General features: G+C 40.5%; 1 protein-coding gene across 2 annotated transcripts in view; it reads left to right on the top strand.

The window, feature by feature from the left end:
- The first annotated feature begins 12,605 nt into the window (after window positions 1-12,605).
- Window positions 12,606-17,645, top strand: part of FNDC7 (fibronectin type III domain containing 7) — a 33,643-nt gene continuing 28,603 nt past the window's right edge. For both annotated transcript variants that reach the window (XM_024990043.2, XM_002686193.6), the window contains exons 1-2: window positions 12,606-13,395; window positions 13,905-13,923. In XM_024990043.2, the coding sequence (XP_024845811.2) occupies window positions 13,099-13,395; window positions 13,905-13,923 (316 nt within the window). In that variant the 5' untranslated portion in view covers window positions 12,606-13,098. The remainder of the gene's footprint in view (window positions 13,396-13,904; window positions 13,924-17,645) is intronic.

Below are 17,645 nucleotides of genomic sequence, written 5' to 3'. Positions count from 1 at the left end.
TTTTCTCTCACTATTCATATTGGCCAGTGAGATGGGCACTCAGATGCCACCTTGCAAAAAACCATTAAATGGGACAAAGTACATTTGGCAGAGTTCTTCATATGTGGGCTTAACATTTGTACTTATTTAACTTGAGAAAAATCTCATTAAATGAAGGAATTCTAAGAAAATACTCTTAAGAGTAGAATATTCAATGATCTTTTAAGCTGAGTATCAAGTGAATGAACACTAGATAGGTAGAAATTAGAAAACTTCCTGAATGATGAAAGCCAGTAGATTTAACAAATATTTAGCATACCTAAATGGATGGTGCTACTCTTTGAATATAGTTAATTTGGTGGTGTATTTTGGTAAAACATGGAAAGAATTTATTTCAAATAGAAGTGAAAATATCACTGCATTTAGTTTCCTGTCATTTTGCTTCTGAGCATTTTGATATATAGGAAAACATGTAAATAATACTAATTAATGCCAGACATATGCATGACTTAATGCGGAGAATAGCTTTCTAAAAGACTGAAAACAAGTGGCTCTGAAAGACATCTCAGGATTGTTTCTTGCAATTTTTGAGAAAACTTATTAAAAAGCTTTTGATAGAGCTTAATATAATTAGCAGTATAATCAGCAGCCTCTCTGCAGTTTTCTCAATTTACTAAAATTTCACTTTTCCATGTATCATCTTGCATCTGTTTTCTAATGTTCAGTTTGCAATTAAATCCAATACATGAGCTAGTATGTTATTAGTCTTAAGATTTTAATACAAAATTTACATTTTAATACCTCCTGATTTATAATCTATTAGTTGGGTTTAGTTTCTTACATCCTCTAAGGCAGTAGTCCTTAACCTGAGTCATAGACTTCTTTTTTGGAATCTAATGAAACCTACAGATTATGTCTAGAAAAATAAAAAGGGTTCTAAAATTCACTCGTAATTTCAAAAGAACTACAGTTGTTCCATTCCTTTCCTTTTTTTTTTTTTTTTTTTTTTAATCTGTGTTTAAAAAAACAGAATTATGTAGTTGGTAATGAACAACACATTTGGGACCTGAGAGAGTCAACTCAGTCATGTCTGACTCTTTATAGCCCACCAGGCTCCTTTGTCCATGGGATTCTCCAAGCAAGAGTACTGGAGTGGGTTGCCATTTCCTCCTCCAGGGGATCTTCCTGACCCAGAGATTGAACCCACATCTCCCTCACTGGCAGGCAGGTTCTTTACCACTAGTGCCCCTTGGAAAGCCCAAGAAGAATGGCTTCCCTAACTGGGAATTGAATCACCCAGGCAGTGGTGAATGCACCGAATCCTAACCACTAGAGCATAGGGAGCATTTGATAGTCTAAAATTCCTTCATCTCATCGTGAAATCTTGAACTTTACAAATAGTTCTGAGGTGGCATTTTCACTTTAGGATAATTGGCCGTCAGCGTTTGTTACTGCAGGAAACACGGCAACATGAATACAACCAACTGAAAAACATCACCATCGTAGCTGACTTAAAATCCATTAGTCTTGTTTCCCAGAGCATTGATTGTTACATTTCTATTTCATAATAATGATCCATAATGTATTGCACAGGTAAAATTACTCAGGTTGGGGGGGTATGTGTGTATGTGTTAGTCATTCAGTTGTGTCTTAACTGCAACCCCATGGACTGGAGCCCATCAGGCTCCTCTGTTCATGGGATTCTCCAGGCAAGAATACTGGAGTGGGTTGCCATTCCCTTTTCCAGGGAATCTTCCAGATCCAGGGATTGAACCCAGGTCTCTTCCTGTAGTTCGGTAGGCAGATTCTTTACTGATTGAGAAGCAGGGTGGTGTCTAAAGTGAGTTAAACTTGAATTATTCAACAACTGACCTCTTTTGTATTTCATATAATACAAGCCATGACATTTTATTATAAGAATCAGGAAAGAGAATTTCATGGCAGTCCAGTGGTTAGGACTCTGTGCTCTCACTGCCTAAGGCCTGGAGTCAATCACTGGTTGAGGAACTAAGATCCTACGAGCTGCTTGGTATGACCAAAAAAAATTAATCAGCTTCCCTGATCAGCAAATACCTAAAGTCCAGTAATCCATACAGTGGGCTTTCCTTTGTTAGTACTTTTTTCAGCCATTGGGAAGCTGAATTATTTCTCTATTGAGTCCGTGGATTTAGCTGACACCCACAAATAAATTCTTAACATTTTGAATAAACAATGTAAGTGAAAACAAAAATATGACAGTGCTTGCTGAGCAAATGCAAGAGAAATACTCTTGCCTTCTCTTCCTACCCTCCTATTTAGAAATTCTGAAATCACCAGTTGCTTGCTACTCAGGAGGGCCAAAAGAGATTTCTTAGATGCTGGACTCATCCACCCAGTCCAAGTACTGGTTCAGTGAACATTTCTTCCTGAATAAATTGTTTTATCTCTGACCCCTGTTCTGGTAAATTGAGTTAAATTGAGCCTTGTAGGACTACCACTGATTTATGGGTCAATTACCTATTTCCTAGCTGCTAAATCCACCGGTCATTGCTCTGCTTTGTAATAACAGGATCTGAGCCCTTCAGATACTTCTCTTGCTTGTTGGCAAGTTTTGTTAAGCTTGTCAATGGATGCTGAAGGCTTGCTGCAGAAAGAAGGCACTTCTCTTTGTGGTTCTGATATTTTTTTTCTTTTGCAGTGTAGGGGCCTGTGGCATGTAGGACACCCAGTGTTGCCTCACAGGAGGGGTTTCCCAGCAAGCCCACTGGTCCCCCTGCCAACTTCCCAGCCTGTCTTGCTGGTGCTCCAGCTGGCAACTTCCCAGTGGGTGGCTTCCTAACTAGTTTCATTGACACCTCCTCTCAAGCCCTGGATCTCAGTGGATCACAGCCACGCCCTCTCCAACAAAATCTGGATCTCAGCCTTGCAATGGAAATTTCTTCCAGATTTTCTCTTAAGTCCCCTTCCTTAGCCCTAGAGGCAGTGACTGCTCCTATAGCCACTATTTCTGTATTCTTAAGAGCTTTCTTTACCCTTAGTAGCCCTGTTACTGGTTAGTAATTCTTTATATAAAATTTTCCTTGTTCAAATTACTGTGTGTTTTCTCTCTCCTGACTGGACCCTGACTGATACTTTAATAGTAGATTAAGATACCAGTCATAAGGGTGCCACTTCATTAGGTTGGTTGGTAACTCCTGATGTAGTCTGGTATGAAGGAGTCAATCAAAGAAGTATTTTGAGAATTATGTAAGTGAATCATACTGACTCCTGAGAACTAAGAATTGTTCAGTCCTTAGAAGAATGGAAAAGACTTGTAGAGTTGTCATCATGAAGATGCTCATGTGAAAGGGATACCATGATAAACAACTTTCCTGAAGCTCCCTTGCTTCTGGCTGACTTTCTTGTGTTTTTTTGTTTTCCGTTATGCTATGCTATGCTATGCTAAGTCGCTTCAGTCATGTCCGACTCTGTGCGACCCCATAGACGGCAGCCCACCAGGCTCCCCCATCCCTGGGATTCTCCAGGCAAGAACACTGGAGTGGGTTGCCATTTCCTTCTCCAATGCATGAAAGTGAAAAGGGAAAGTGAAGTCGCTCAGTCGTGTCCGATTCTTAGCGATCCCATGGATGCAGCCTAACAGGCTCCTCCTTCCATGGGATTTTCCAGGCAAGAGTACTGGAGTGGGGTGCCATTTCCATTATGGTCAGTGGATATTCTTGCAATTTCTCTGTTTCCCATAAGATTACCTGAATTTCTCTTCCTTGAAACCCATGAGCCTTGTAGTTTGTTTTATTGTAACCACCAAGAATCCCTGATCATTGGAGGTCTTGTCAATTTCCTTTACACTTAATTCTTAACCTGTCTGCGCTTGGTACAAGTAAGACTATGTCCTCTATCTGATTGGATTGGCAAAGAAGTCCTAGGTACAATTCCCTTTCCTTGGTAGAAACGAGTTCCTCGAAGGGGAGGTACAGAAATGGTGGAAGAATGGAGTATGAATGAGGGCAACCATAAATCTCCATAGTGTCCAGTCTTTTTCTGGACAATCAGTTCTGCTCTGTATTCCTACTTTCTTTTTATTTACCTTCCGGTGGGTATTTCAGATATTCACTAGTTTCTTAAGTCCTCTACTCCACCTCCACACTTTCCACACACAGAGACTACCCAGTGGACATTCCTACACTTGTTGCCTTCTCTTCTCCAAACTAAAAGATGAACTGTGGTCACATCTATCCTGTTCTCCTCCTACTTCTCTTTATCCATCTGTTAAATATTGCAAATTCGGCCTGAAGCTTATGCCTTGTGCTTATACCTTATTTGTTCATTCATGTGTCAGAGACTTCCCCAGTTCAATATCCATTTTCTGTTCCTTTCTAGCAATAGAATTTGTTCTTTTCTTAGCCACATGATGGGATGAGGGAACTTGTTTCCTGACCAGAGATTGAACCCATGCCCCTGCCTCCTGCAATGGGAGCATGGAGTTTAAACACTGGACCACCAAGAAAGTCCCTAGCAATAGAACTTTTTGATTGTGTATGCCATTTTCTTTTCTTTCAGCTCAGTTGACATAGCCAGGAGACCAACTTCTCACCAACAGGATGTATGTGGCAGCAGGAACCTTTCTTTAAAAGCTTACTGGCATATAGTTCATCTTTTCTTTTCCCTCTAACATTGCTGAATTCTGCTGCTTAGAACTTTGATTTGACAGCTGGAGCTTTATCTTGGACTAGTAAAAAGAAGGCCTCATCCTAGGGATGGCCGACTAAAAAATTTAAGGGAACGTGGCTTCCTCAGGACTCCATGGAATAGAGTTGCAACTCCTGGATGCTCTGCTCCAACACTTACGAAACTTAAAAGAAACTTCTGTTTAAGCCACTTTCTTTATAGTTTTTCAGTCACTTTCAGCAAAATGAATCCTAGCATTATATATTTGAAATCTGGAATTGTATGCTAAGTAACAAAACTGAGGGGCTTCCCTGGTGGCTCAGAGGTAAAGAATCTGCATGGAGAAGAAAATGGCAACCCACTCTAGTACTCTTGCCTGGGAAATCCCATGAACAGAGGAGACTGGTGGGGGGTCCATGGGGGTCCCCAAAGAATTGGATACAACTTAGCAATTGAACAACAATAAAACCTAAAATACTTAACATTAGCTTGGAGGTTGGGCATCAAGAAACATGGACACAGGTATTGTGGGCTGGAAAGCTGATGATGCTTATTATGCAGCATCATAAAATATTATCTTTCTTTCATTATCTTTTTTAACATTTTACTTTTTGGCCATGCTGTGCAGCCTGTAGGATCTTAGTTCCCTGACCAGGGATCAAACTTGAGCTACCTGCAAACGGGGGTGCAGAGTCTTAACCACAGAAATGTCAGGGAAGTACCTCATTCTTTTAGCTTTTATTTTCAGCCCTTCTCGTGGCCTTTGGATGACTGACTAACCTTGATTTTCCTAGTATTATCCTATTAGTGCCCTAAGAATGTTTAAACAGGGCTTCCCTAATAGCTCAGTTGATAAAGAATCTGCCTGCAGTGCAGAAGACCTGGGTTCAATCCCTGGGTTGGGAAGATCCCCTGGAGAAGGAAATGACAACCCACTCCAGTATTCTTGCCTGGAAAATCCTGGAGACAGAGGAGCCTGGTGGGCTACAGTCCATGGGGTCACAAGAGAAAGACATGACTTAGCAACTGAACCACCACAATGTTTAAACAGACTCCATATCCCTTAGGACCTAAACTCAAGCATTTACTGCTTTGCAGAATTCCCATTTCTGAAAGGAAAATTTCAGACAGTTGGTAAGCATAGGAATTCAAAATTTTAAAATAAATTTATAGAAAGCAACTGCATTATATGATTATTTCCTGATGGAACTGTTCAGCAATAGCACTCATAATCTATTTGACTACAACTAAGAAGTTGACTTTAGCCAGAAATCAGTTGCTGCTGACATAAAATCATCGTATGTTTCTACCTCTTCTCTGAACCTCTCAGCTCCTCTAATGTTCATGTCCACAGATTGTATCATCTGCTCTCAGTTGTTCATGTCATCCATAGACTTCAAAAGATATTCCCCGACAATTTTAATGCTTGTTGGGAGCAGTAGGTGGGTTGTTTATTTTTTTAACTTTATTTTTGGCTGTGCTGGGTCTTTGTTGCTATGCAGGCTTTCCTTTGTTGTGTAGAGTTGGGGCTACTCTCTAGTTGCCACGCATGGGCTTCTTATTATGGTAGCTTCTCCTGTTTCAGAGCACGGGCTCTAAGGTGCATGGGCTTCAGGAGTTGCAGCACACATGGGCTCAGTGGTTGTGGATCCCTAGCTCTAGAGCACAGGCTCAGTAGTTGGGGCACATGGGCTTTGTTACTCCAGGGCACGTGGGATATTCCCAGACCAGGGATCGAATCTGTGTCTCCTGCATTGGCAGGTGGATTCTTTCCCACTGAGCCACCAGGAAAGCCCTGGTATTGTTTAGTCAGTAAGTTGTGTCTGTCTGACTCTTGCGACTATAACCCATCAGGCTCCTCTGTCCATGGATTTCCCAGACAAGAATACTGGAGTGGGTTGCCATTTCCTCCTCCAAGGGATCTTCCCAACCCATGGATTGAACCCATGTCTCCTGCTTGGCGGGTGTGTTCTCTACCACTGAACCACAAGGGAAGCCCCGGTTCAATACTTAAGGCTTAACAAATGTCTCAATACCTCTTTCCTCACTGCTACCAGAATTCTTAGTGATTCCAGTACCCATCGAACAATTTTTCCAATCAGGCCTTTCAATTTCTTGATCACCTGACTTGTAATGCTTTTTTTTTTTTTTCTTCCACCTGAACTCAGCTGCTGTTTCCCATGGTTAACATCTTAGAACTGGACCATCACCAATAGCAAACTTCTCCATAGTTCCATTTCAAACATCCCATTCTCTATTCATCTACTCCCCATTTTCTGCTTACTTCCCTCGCATATCCTTTCCAACAATTCTTTAACTCCACTGGGTCCTCCTGTCTATTGTTCCTGCCACCTTTTCATTCTCCACTGTGGTCCCTTCCACCTCCATGGTCACAAGGCAGCAAGCCTCACTTTCTTGCCCACCCAGCTTAGTTTCCACAATCCATTATTGGAAATCACTTCTTTGTAAACATTCTCAGTTCCCTTGCTGCAGTCTCTCTCCATCATGGCTGCCTCATAATACTGCTATGTGTATGTGTTAGTCACATCCAACTCTGCAACTCCAGGAACTGTAGCCTGCCAGGCTCCTCTGTCTGTGGAATTCTCCAGGCAAGAATACTGGAGTGGGTAGCCATTCCCTTCTCCAGGGGATCTTCCCAACCCAGGGATCGAACCCTGGTCTCCTGCATTGCAGGCAAATTCTTTACCGTCAGAGTCACCAGAGAAGCCCCCAATTAGGACTAGAAGTAATACCCTAGTCTTACTTAAATACAACTCTCAGTCTTCTCTGTGCCTGCACATGACCAGAAAAATAGACAACCATGCTGACTGGCATCTCTTTAAATTCATGACCATGACCATGAATGAGTGGAACTCTGGGCTTGTGTGAGCCTGAGCATGGTGCCTCAAATTTTGCTCCTTTTCTGCCTCTCTAGCCTCACCCTCATCTGACCCTGGTAGATGCCATAGTGCACCATTCACTTTGGTAAATCTCCCCTCCTGAAATCAGGCAAGGAGCAACTGTATTTGTTCATCTCCCAGTCTTTGGATGTGGTTGCCCCAGGGAAGAGTGTGTGATTTTGAGCAAGGAACTCTAGGCTAAGGGCAAGCTTGAGAGAGGCTCAGCTAGCGTTCCAGCCACCAACACTTCCGCAGCTAGGGGGTGTGAGTGCTCATCTTGCTCTGGCCAAGCCCTCCTGCTCTTCAGGCCCTTTCCTTTTCCTCCTCCCTCCGCCTGGCATGTTCTTTTCCTGTTTCCAAGGGACTTATCCTCTCTTCCCTGATGTCCATGCTCAAGCACATCATTGCTGGAGAAGTCCTCTCTGACTGTGGTATACAACTCAACTCCATCCCTCCATATTCTCTCCTGTTACTCTGCTTTTTGTTCATGTTTAGCGATACCTGGCATTAAATAGTTCTAACATTAGCTGCTTCTTTTGGTCTTCCTCTTACTAGAGTCCTCCATGAGTGCAGAGCTCTGATTTGCTTCTGTTTATATCCCCAGTGCCCCTAACAGTGCCTGGTATGCAGTAGGTACTCTATGAAAGTGAAAGTGTTAGTCACTCAGTCCTGTTGTGTCTCACTCTTTGCAACCCCTTGGACTGTACCTGCCAGGCTCCTCTCTCCATGGAATTCTCCAGGCAAGAATACTGGAGTGGGTTGCCATACGCCCTTCCAGGGGATCTTCCTGACCCAGGGATGGAACTGGGGTCTTCCCACACTGCAGGCAGATTCTTTACTACCTGAGCCATCAGGGAAGCCCCATAGAAACTTGTTAAATGCACAAGTGAAAATGTCTTGAATGCATAGTAGTCAACTCACAGAAGAATGGTTTAGTGGAAGGATCTTAGAGTATAGAGTTAGACTGATTTTTTTAAAACAACTTTAGTGAGATAAACTGACATACCATAAACTGCACATATTTATAATATAAACTCAATGTTTTGACATATGTATACACACATGAAACCATCACCATAATTTAGATAACATACATGTGCTTCATCCCCAGTTTTGTAATCCCTCTTGTAAATGGCAGGTGGTAATAGGGCTGGATGAATTTAATGTTTTTGTTAAGGATCTCCCACTCTTTCTCGGCGCAGGGACATGCTCCAGTCCTTTTTTTGTCTTTCTTTCTCTGAATATAATTGGCATATAACATTGTCAAGTTTGAAGTATAAATCTGGGGTGTACAAGTGTTGGTTTGATACATTTCTATATTGTACTTTTTTTTTTTTAAACTTTACAATATTGTATTAGTTTTGTAATCCCTCTTTTCTGCCCTTTGCCATCCCAGGCAACCACTGATTTGCTTTCAGCTTTCAGAGTACTTTGCATTTTCTAGAATTTTATATAATCGGATAGGTCTACATATATATATATATATTTTTTTTGGCTTGGCTATTTTTCAGTCAGAATAATTATTTTGAGATTCATTCCTGTTGTATGTATCAGTAGTTCGTTCATTTTTTCACTAAGTACTAGTCCATTTGTTTGTCATTCAGTTTGTTTGTTGGACTTGATGTGCTTACATTTTGGTGCTATTTTAAAAATACTGCTAGAAATATTTGTGTAAAATTTAAAAATTTTCTATTTGAGTATAGTTGGATTGTGTGAGTTTTACTGTACAGCCAAGTAAATCAGCTATATGTATACATATATCCCCTCTCTTTTGGATTTCCTTCCTATTTAGATCCCTACAGAGCAATGAGTAGAGTTCCCTGAGCCATGCAATAGGTTCTCATTCAGTTCAGTTCAGTTCAGTCACTCAGTCGTGTCTGACTCTTTGCGACCCCATGAATTGCAGCACGCCAGGCCTCCCTGTCCATCACCAACTCCCGGAGTTCACTCAAACTCACGTCCATCAAGTCGGTGATGCCATCCAGCCATCTCATCCTCTGTCGTCCCCTTCTCCTCCTGCCCCCAATCCCTCCAAGCATCAGGGTCTTTTCTAATGAGTCAACTCTTCGCATGAGGTGGCCAAAGTATTGGAGTTTCAGCTTCAGCATCAGTCCTTCCAATGAACACCCAGGACTGATTTCCTTTAGGATGGACTGGTTGGATCTCCTTGCAGTCCAAGGGACTCTCAAGAGTCTTCTCCAACACCACAGTTCAAAAGCATCAATTCTTTGGCACTCAGCTTTCTTTATTGTCCAACTCTCACATCCATACAGGACCACAGCAAAAACCATAGCCTTGACTAGACAGATCTTTGTTGGCAAAGTAATGTCTGTGCTTTTGAATATGCTATCTAGGTTGGTCATAACCCTCCTTCCAAGGAGTAAACGTCTTTTAATTTCATGGCTGCAATCACCATCTGCAGTGATTTTGGAGCCCCCAAAAATAAAGTCTGATACTGTTTCCACTGTTTCCCCATTTATTTCCCATGAAGTGATGGGCCCAGATGCCATGATCTTCGTTTTCTGAATGTTGAGCTTTAAGCCAACTTTTTCACTCTCCTCTTTCACTTTCATCAAGAGGCTTTTTAGTTCCTCTTCACTTTCTGCCATAAGGGTGGTGTCATCTGCATATGTGAGGTTATTGATATTTCTCCCGGCAGTCTTGATTCCAGCTTGTGCTTCTTCTAGCCCAGCGTTTCTCATGATGTACTCTGCATATAAGTTAAATAAACAGGGTAACAATATACAGCCTTGACGTACTCCTTTTCCTATTTGGAACCAGTCTGTTATTCCATGTCCAGTTCTAACTGTTGCTTCCTGACCTACATATAGGTTTCTCAAGAGGCAGGTCAGGTGGTCTGGTATTCCCATCTCTTTCAGAATTTTAGTTACCTAATTTATACATAGTATCAATAGCATATATGTATCAATCCCAATCTCCCAACTCATCCCACCTCCTATTCCACCTTTCCCCCTTGATGTCCTCACATTTGTTCTCTATGTCTGTGTCTCTATTTCTATTTTGCAAATAAGATCACCTATACCATTTTTCTAGATTCCACATGTAACCATTAATATATTTGTTTCTCTCTTTTTTACTCACTTCACTCTGTATGACAGTCTCTAGGTCCATCCACAACTCTACAAATGACCCAGTTTTGTTCCTTTTTATGGCTGAGTAATATTCCATTGTATGTACATTGTATGCAAGTTTTTATATGAACATATACTTTTATTTCTCTTGGGCGAATAACTAGGAGTGAAATGACTGGGTCATATAATCAGTGTGTGTTTAACTTTTTAAGAAATAGTCAAGTTGCTTTTTGGTTGTGCCATTTTATGTTCCTATCAGGAATGAGATTTCCTTGCTAACATTTGGTATCATCAGTCTTTCTAATTTTAGACGTGTAGTAAGTATGCAGTGGTATCTCATTGTGGTTTTAATTTACATTCTCCTAATAACTAATAATGTTAAGGATTTTTTTTTCCCTCACCATGCTGCTTGCAGGAACTTTCCTGACCAGGGATTGAACCCTAGCGATGGCAGTGAAAGCTGAATCCTAACCACTAGGTCACCAGGGAACTCCCTAAGGACATTTTCATGTACTTATTTTTCATGTATATATCTTCTTCTGTGAAATGTTTGTTCAAATCTTTTGCCTGTTTTTTATTGAGTTATTTTCTTATTACCGGGTTTTGGGAGTATATACATACACATATACATACATATATATTTTTTCTAAATTTTAATTAAAAATTTTTTGGATCCAAGGCCTATGTAAAACATGTGATTTGCAAATATTTCCCCCAAATATTACTCTCTGGTTTGTCTTTTCATTCTTGGAATAGTGCAGAAATTCTTCATATTGTTGAAGTCCAATTTATAAAATTTTTACAATGGATCGTGCTTTCAGTATTATATCAAAGAAATCTTTATCTAACCTAACGTCACAAAGATTTTCTTCTTTTTTTTTTCTAACAGAAGTTTTATATTTTTAGATGTTATGTTTAGGACTATACTCCACTTTGAATTAATTTTTATACGGTATGAGGTATGGATTAATGTTTATGCTTTTAGCATATGGTTGTCCAATTTTTTTCAGCATCATTTGTTTTTGGGTTTTGGTTTTTGTTTTTTTCATTTTTTTTGGCTGCACAGTTCTGTTTGGGAATCTTAGTTCCTCGACCAGGGACTGAACTCATGTCCCCTGCAGTGGAAGTGTGGAACCCTAACCACTGGTGTGTGTGTGCTTGGTCACTCAGTCATGTCTGACTCTTTGCAACCCCATGAACTATAGTCCACCAGACTTCTCTGTCCATGGATTCTCTAGGCAAGAATACTGGAGTGTGAGTAGCCATTCCCTTCTCCAGGGGATCTTCCCAACCCAGGGATCAAACCCAAGTCTCCTGCTTTGCAGGCAGATTTTTTACCATCTGAACCACCATGGCAGCCCCTGGACTGCCAGGGAATTCCCTCAGCATCATTTGTTGAAAAGACTCTTTCCCATTAGATTGCCTTTACACCTTTTTGAAAATCAATTGTCACATATATATTGGTCTATTTTTGAACTCTATTCTGCTCTATTGATCTACTTATCTATCTTGATACCAATCCTTATAATTAGTCTTGTCTTAATTACTATAGATGTATAATAAGTCTTGAAGTCAGAGAGGGTAAAATCAGTTCCTTTTATCCCATTTTGGTTGGAAGTGGAGTCAGATTGATGAGTTTTAGTCCAAGCTCTACCATTTAATACTAGTATGATTTCATACAAGTCAGTTAACAATGTTTATTACTCATTTACATCCTTGTTTATTGTTAGAATTAATATTATAGTGCTTGGATTAAATGCTAATTATTAGTAAGGATCTGAACTAGAAAGATGGCCCTGAATCTAAAAGGTACTAGAATGTCAGGGCAGTGCTGGGATGAATGAATTTAATGTGCTCATCAAGGACCTCCCACTGTCTTTCTCAGTGTAGGGACATGCTCCTGTCCTTTCTTTTCCTTTCTGTCTCTCTCTTTCTTTCTTTAAACATATAATTGATGTATAACACTGTCAAGTTTGAGACATAAGTTTGAAGTGTACAAGTGTTAGTTTGATACATTTACATATTGTATGATTACTGCAGTAGCATTATCTAACACCTCTATCACATCACATAAGTATTTCTTTTTTGTGTTGGGAACAGTTAAAATTTGGTCTCTTAGCAACTTTGAGATTTATAAATATTATATCATTAACTATTAATATAATCACTATGTTGCATGTTAAATCCCCCAAATATATTTTTCTACTAGTTTTTAGTTTGTACCCATAAACAACATCTCCCCAGTTCCCCCAGGACCAGCCCACAGCAGAACTGATCACTTTGCATTGAAACAACAGAAAGAATAACAAATAAAGGTGACAAAGAAGAAATTAAAACTGGTCAGAATCCCCAAGTTTAAAATAGTCATTCCACTATGTCAATAATTTCTATACAGCTTTGTTAAATTTTTATTTAGAAAAAAATTTGAATAGAAAAGGAGAGCATTCTACACCCAGTTACAGTAGCCTTTTGGCCCGCTTGGCATGGCTTATTTCCACTCTCTTCTTTTTTTCAGCCTTTGCAATACCTGTACCTGCCAGTCTCCAGGTGCCCCTAGTTACAGGTCAGCTCCACACAGAAGGGGAGGAGCTACTTCCCAGGGTCTGTTTCCAGCCTTGCAGCCCCACATCCCAGCAACCAGAAGTGCTGCCCACCTGGAGACCAAGGAGGACCTTGCCCACTTCGTTGTGTGCCATGTGAGTGCTCAGTCCAACAGGATGGCTGGTGCACGGGTGAAATTTTTATCTGTGGTTGGCTTCAGTCTTATCTGCCTTAAAATGGTGAGTTCACCATTCTGACCTACCTGCAACTATTTAGGGGGGGGAAAGATACATTCAATATCTTTCTCTTTTTTTGAAGGCTTTGGGGGTGGAGAAATAGAAATCAAGATACTTTGGGACTATACCAAGATTGTATATGTTTGTGTGTTTAAAATTTAATGCAATTTACTAGTAAAAGAAAACAAGAATATCATTATGTTTTAAAGACAAAGGTTTCTAAAAAATCTGTCAGCAGTTACTGAATTAATCAGTAGGCAGATTCAGGAAGAAAAATGAAATAGAAATACGATCTGCCTCCAGCCTCTCAATTCTGTTTAGGATTGCTTTCTGGTAGATTTTAGTATTGGGGAAATAGTTTGTGCAAATCGCTACTGTGTATGGATTGGAAGATTGCTCACATTATGTATAAACATGTTGTTCTAAGTGTATTACTGCTCTGATTTAGGTTTTATATTTCCTCAAATGGTGTTTTTCTTTATAGTTCTAACTTTCTAAACTTTTCTTTTCAGGTTGCTTCAACAAAAACAGGTAACATTCCCTGAAATGCAAGTTTACCCTACCCATATTTCATTTTCATTTCCACTATTAATTCTTATACTGCCCTAAAATAGAAAGGCTATACCAAGAAAAATATTCAACATTTTTTGAGTACTCATATTGTGAGTGTAACTGGTAAGACAAATACATTGATCAAACTTTAAAGATACATCCTCATAAGATATTCATCTTGAGCTGTATAGAGTCATGCAGTCATAGATTTTTCTCAGACATAGTTACCCATTAGGAAAATATTGCAATGATTATCATTCCAGTCAAAGAAAAAAAATTATAGTGAAGAGCCTAATTTATATAAGTTTTCTTATTTGTCTTCTAAGGAATTAGAGGAGAGAGCTAGAAACAGTTTTGATCAAAATTTCAAGATTCTCTACTTTAGTAAAAAGATTTTATACCTCTAATATTGCATCCATAAAATATAGATAATGATAACCCAGAGCTAGAAAAATTCTTTCTTTTAGAAGATTTTATCACCATTTTTCTTGAATAAATGACTGAAGGCAAGGATTATTTCTCTACGGGCTTCTCCTGGCTCATACATTCTAGAAATTTAAGTCCCTAGAATGGAAATTTATGTTCAGAGATTTAGATTATCTGAAGAAACCATATTATATCAATTATATCACAAATAAACTCTCTTAGCAATTCAGTACAAGTAAGAACAGTTTTTATTTATTATTTTGTTCATTCCACAGAAAAGGAAGTATAAATAAAGAATGAAAATATGTGATAGAGATTTATGACTGAGCCATAAAAATCTGTGCTTATAAAATAGGTTTTTTAAAATTATTATGCCATGCTTTATTCTTACTTATTGTTAAGACACCTTCAGTGCTGACTAGGAAGCTGTGAGAAGAACTATTTGGCCATATACACGAAGTAATTTTTAAAATAATAAGTGGCCTTTAAATGGATGAAATCTAGCTCTGCTGTCTCTTAGAGGGTCCTCCCAGAACACCCAGACACAATGAGCCCTCAAAATGGGCCCCTTTTCAACCCCACTCTCCACACTATTTGAGAGAAGGAATGGGACAGGCTGAGATACTGATGATGCTGTCAACTGATTCATCCTGTCTTTTCAACAGATGCAAAGTGTTTTATTGATACTGCATAGGAAATTTCATTTGGTGTGTGTGTATTTTGATTTTCTCTGGGCTCTTGGCATCAGCTACTTATCTGTGTCTGATCCCTGGGGCCAGCTGGGATAATTTAGATCTCTGAGTTGGTAGAATGCACAAATGTTGAGACTCAAAGGGTTTCACTTTTGGTTGATTACAAATCTAGGGAATAAATTTTTCTCTTTCATCAATGCAGTAAGTGGGCCAAATATAGAACTAAGGAAGAGTGAAGAACCACTGCTAATTTATGGAGACTTACACGTCCTACTCAATCTCATATCTTTTAAGGGAAACATAGTACAGTGATGTTGATCTTTTTTCGTTGCCATTACTGGTCAGATGCTGCTCTAGATGCCATGTGTAAATAAGCACTCTGTCTCTCCAGCCTGTGCCTATCCCAGACCCTCCAGAATCCCACCTCCTCTGGTAGCAACCCCCACCCCCATGGCAGTACCATGAGGCCTGGCTTTTCCAAACCCAAAATTTGCTAGCCCTGGTTCATACACACACACACACACACACACACACACTAACCCTCCCTCCCTTTCAATGTGCCCTTACATTCACTATTTCACTTAATCTTTACTATCTTAAGATGCAGACATTTTACATTTCAAAGTAAACTCAAAGATGTAGGAATTATTAGTATTCCGTATATTCAAGACAGAAAACTGAGACTGGAAGAGGTGAAGTCACTTGTACATGTTGATGCATGTGTGCTCAGTCGCTTCAGTCGTGTCCCACTCTTTGCGACCTTGTGGACTGTAGCCCACCAGGCTCCTATGTCCATGGGATTCTCCGGGCAAGAATACTGGAGTGGGTTGCCATACTCCTCTCCAGTACACATTCACAGACAGAAGCAAATGGCAGAGCCAAGGCTCCAACCTAGCATTCTGGAATCTAAATCCTTTTCTGTTTTCTTGCCATGAAACTCTGTGTTTCATCCTGCTGATACTGGCTTTATGTACTACTATGCTGGGTAACTGTGCCCCTCCCAGATTAATTCAATAGGACAAAGTTTGTGGAGTCCTCAGGCTCCTTGACAGGCCTGTGGGGAGATAGTCTGTGTTATGCCAGCCTTTTAGATGCCTTTCAAATGGACCACTCCATGAAGGCACTGTCACAACAACGTCTGGTTTGGTTGTCAGTTGTCCAGGAAATCAGTCCATTGCAATGAGCAGGACTGGCTAACAGGAGATAAGATGAATAATGGGGTCAAAGGAAGAAGCAGAGGTTGAGAGATACCACAAAGTCAGAAGAAAGAAGGCCAAGGACTAGCCAAGGACAAGTAACTGGGGCACAGAAAAGGGATGAGTGTGAGGAGAAATGAATGTGAGACCCCTGGGGGGCTTTCTGTCCTGCAGGGGGGTGGGGACATAGGCGCTTCCTGCAGAGTCAGCTTCTGCTGGCAAATGGCTAAGATGAATCCCTGCAACTTTTCCCCAGGATATATAAGCCATCAGAGTTTTCTTTTGATGGTGAAGGAGACAGTCCTGGGTGATGTTCAAGGAATGTCTGGCCAGTGCACAGTGGACTCTTTGTCCATTCTTGCAGCATGGTTATTTCTGAGATGCTGCCAAAGCCAGCTCTCTTGGCCTTGGGGACAGAAAGAGAAGGTTGTCTGTGTCATGCACAAGGCGATTTGGCAGGTGGGGGTCTGCTGGAGGGAGTTGATACTGGCAAATCACACATTCACACTGTATTTACTCCTTCTCCTCTTTGCCCTAGAGTTTTGTTTTGCCCTTTAGTTTTGAATTTGGCATACAGTGATCTTACCCAGCAAATGCAGTTGTTGTTGTTGTTTAGTTGCTAAGTTGTGTTGGATTCTTTTGCGACCCCATGGACGGTAGCCCGCCAGCCTCCTCTGTCCGTAGGATTTCCCAGGCATGAATACTGAAGTGAGTTGCCATTTCCTTCTCCAGGGAATTTTCCTGGATCAGGGATCGAACCTGCATCTCCTGCACTGGCAAGCAGATTCTTTACCAGGGAAGCCCACAATTGCAGTTCATTAAACATAAAACCCAGCAATTTCGGTTTGACCTTTTCTTCCACTTGGACCTCCTACACCTAGAGCATTTTTGTGTCCGCGGAGTTTTGCAGAGTAATCAATCTGATTGCCATGTTGTATCTCCTACCCCATTCCCAAAGTATAGGAATGCCTAGTGTAAATTCATAACATAAGCATTCATCGCCTCCTGGCAAACCATGGCCAGGTCCAGGTGAGGAGGGACCACAGCAACTCATTCTTATTCTGGGGCAGATATTTTGATAGAGAAGGAGAGAATAATGTTTAATTTTTAATATTTTATATAGAAGAATCTTAAAATTGTTACATTCTGATAGTACTAAAACAGTACAATGGAGCAATTATGAAACAACCCAATTCTCCCTCCTTTTCCATTAGGTGAAATACCACTTGGGAAGTGTGCAAAGTGCATGAAAGGAAGTCAAAGCTGTGGCGGGATGGGGGATGGAGGTGGACCATCACTGAAGGCAGTGGAGCACAGCTGTGGGGCAGGGAGGCAAGATTAGGGACAAAGGAGGCTGGGGATTCACAAGTTGGAGTAGAATCCTCCA

This window comes from Bos taurus, chromosome 3 (genome assembly GCF_002263795.3).
Source record: "Bos taurus isolate L1 Dominette 01449 registration number 42190680 breed Hereford chromosome 3, ARS-UCD2.0, whole genome shotgun sequence".
Lineage (NCBI taxonomy): Eukaryota > Metazoa > Chordata > Mammalia > Artiodactyla > Bovidae > Bos > Bos taurus.
This window is presented reverse-complemented; position numbering and strand designations above follow the sequence as displayed.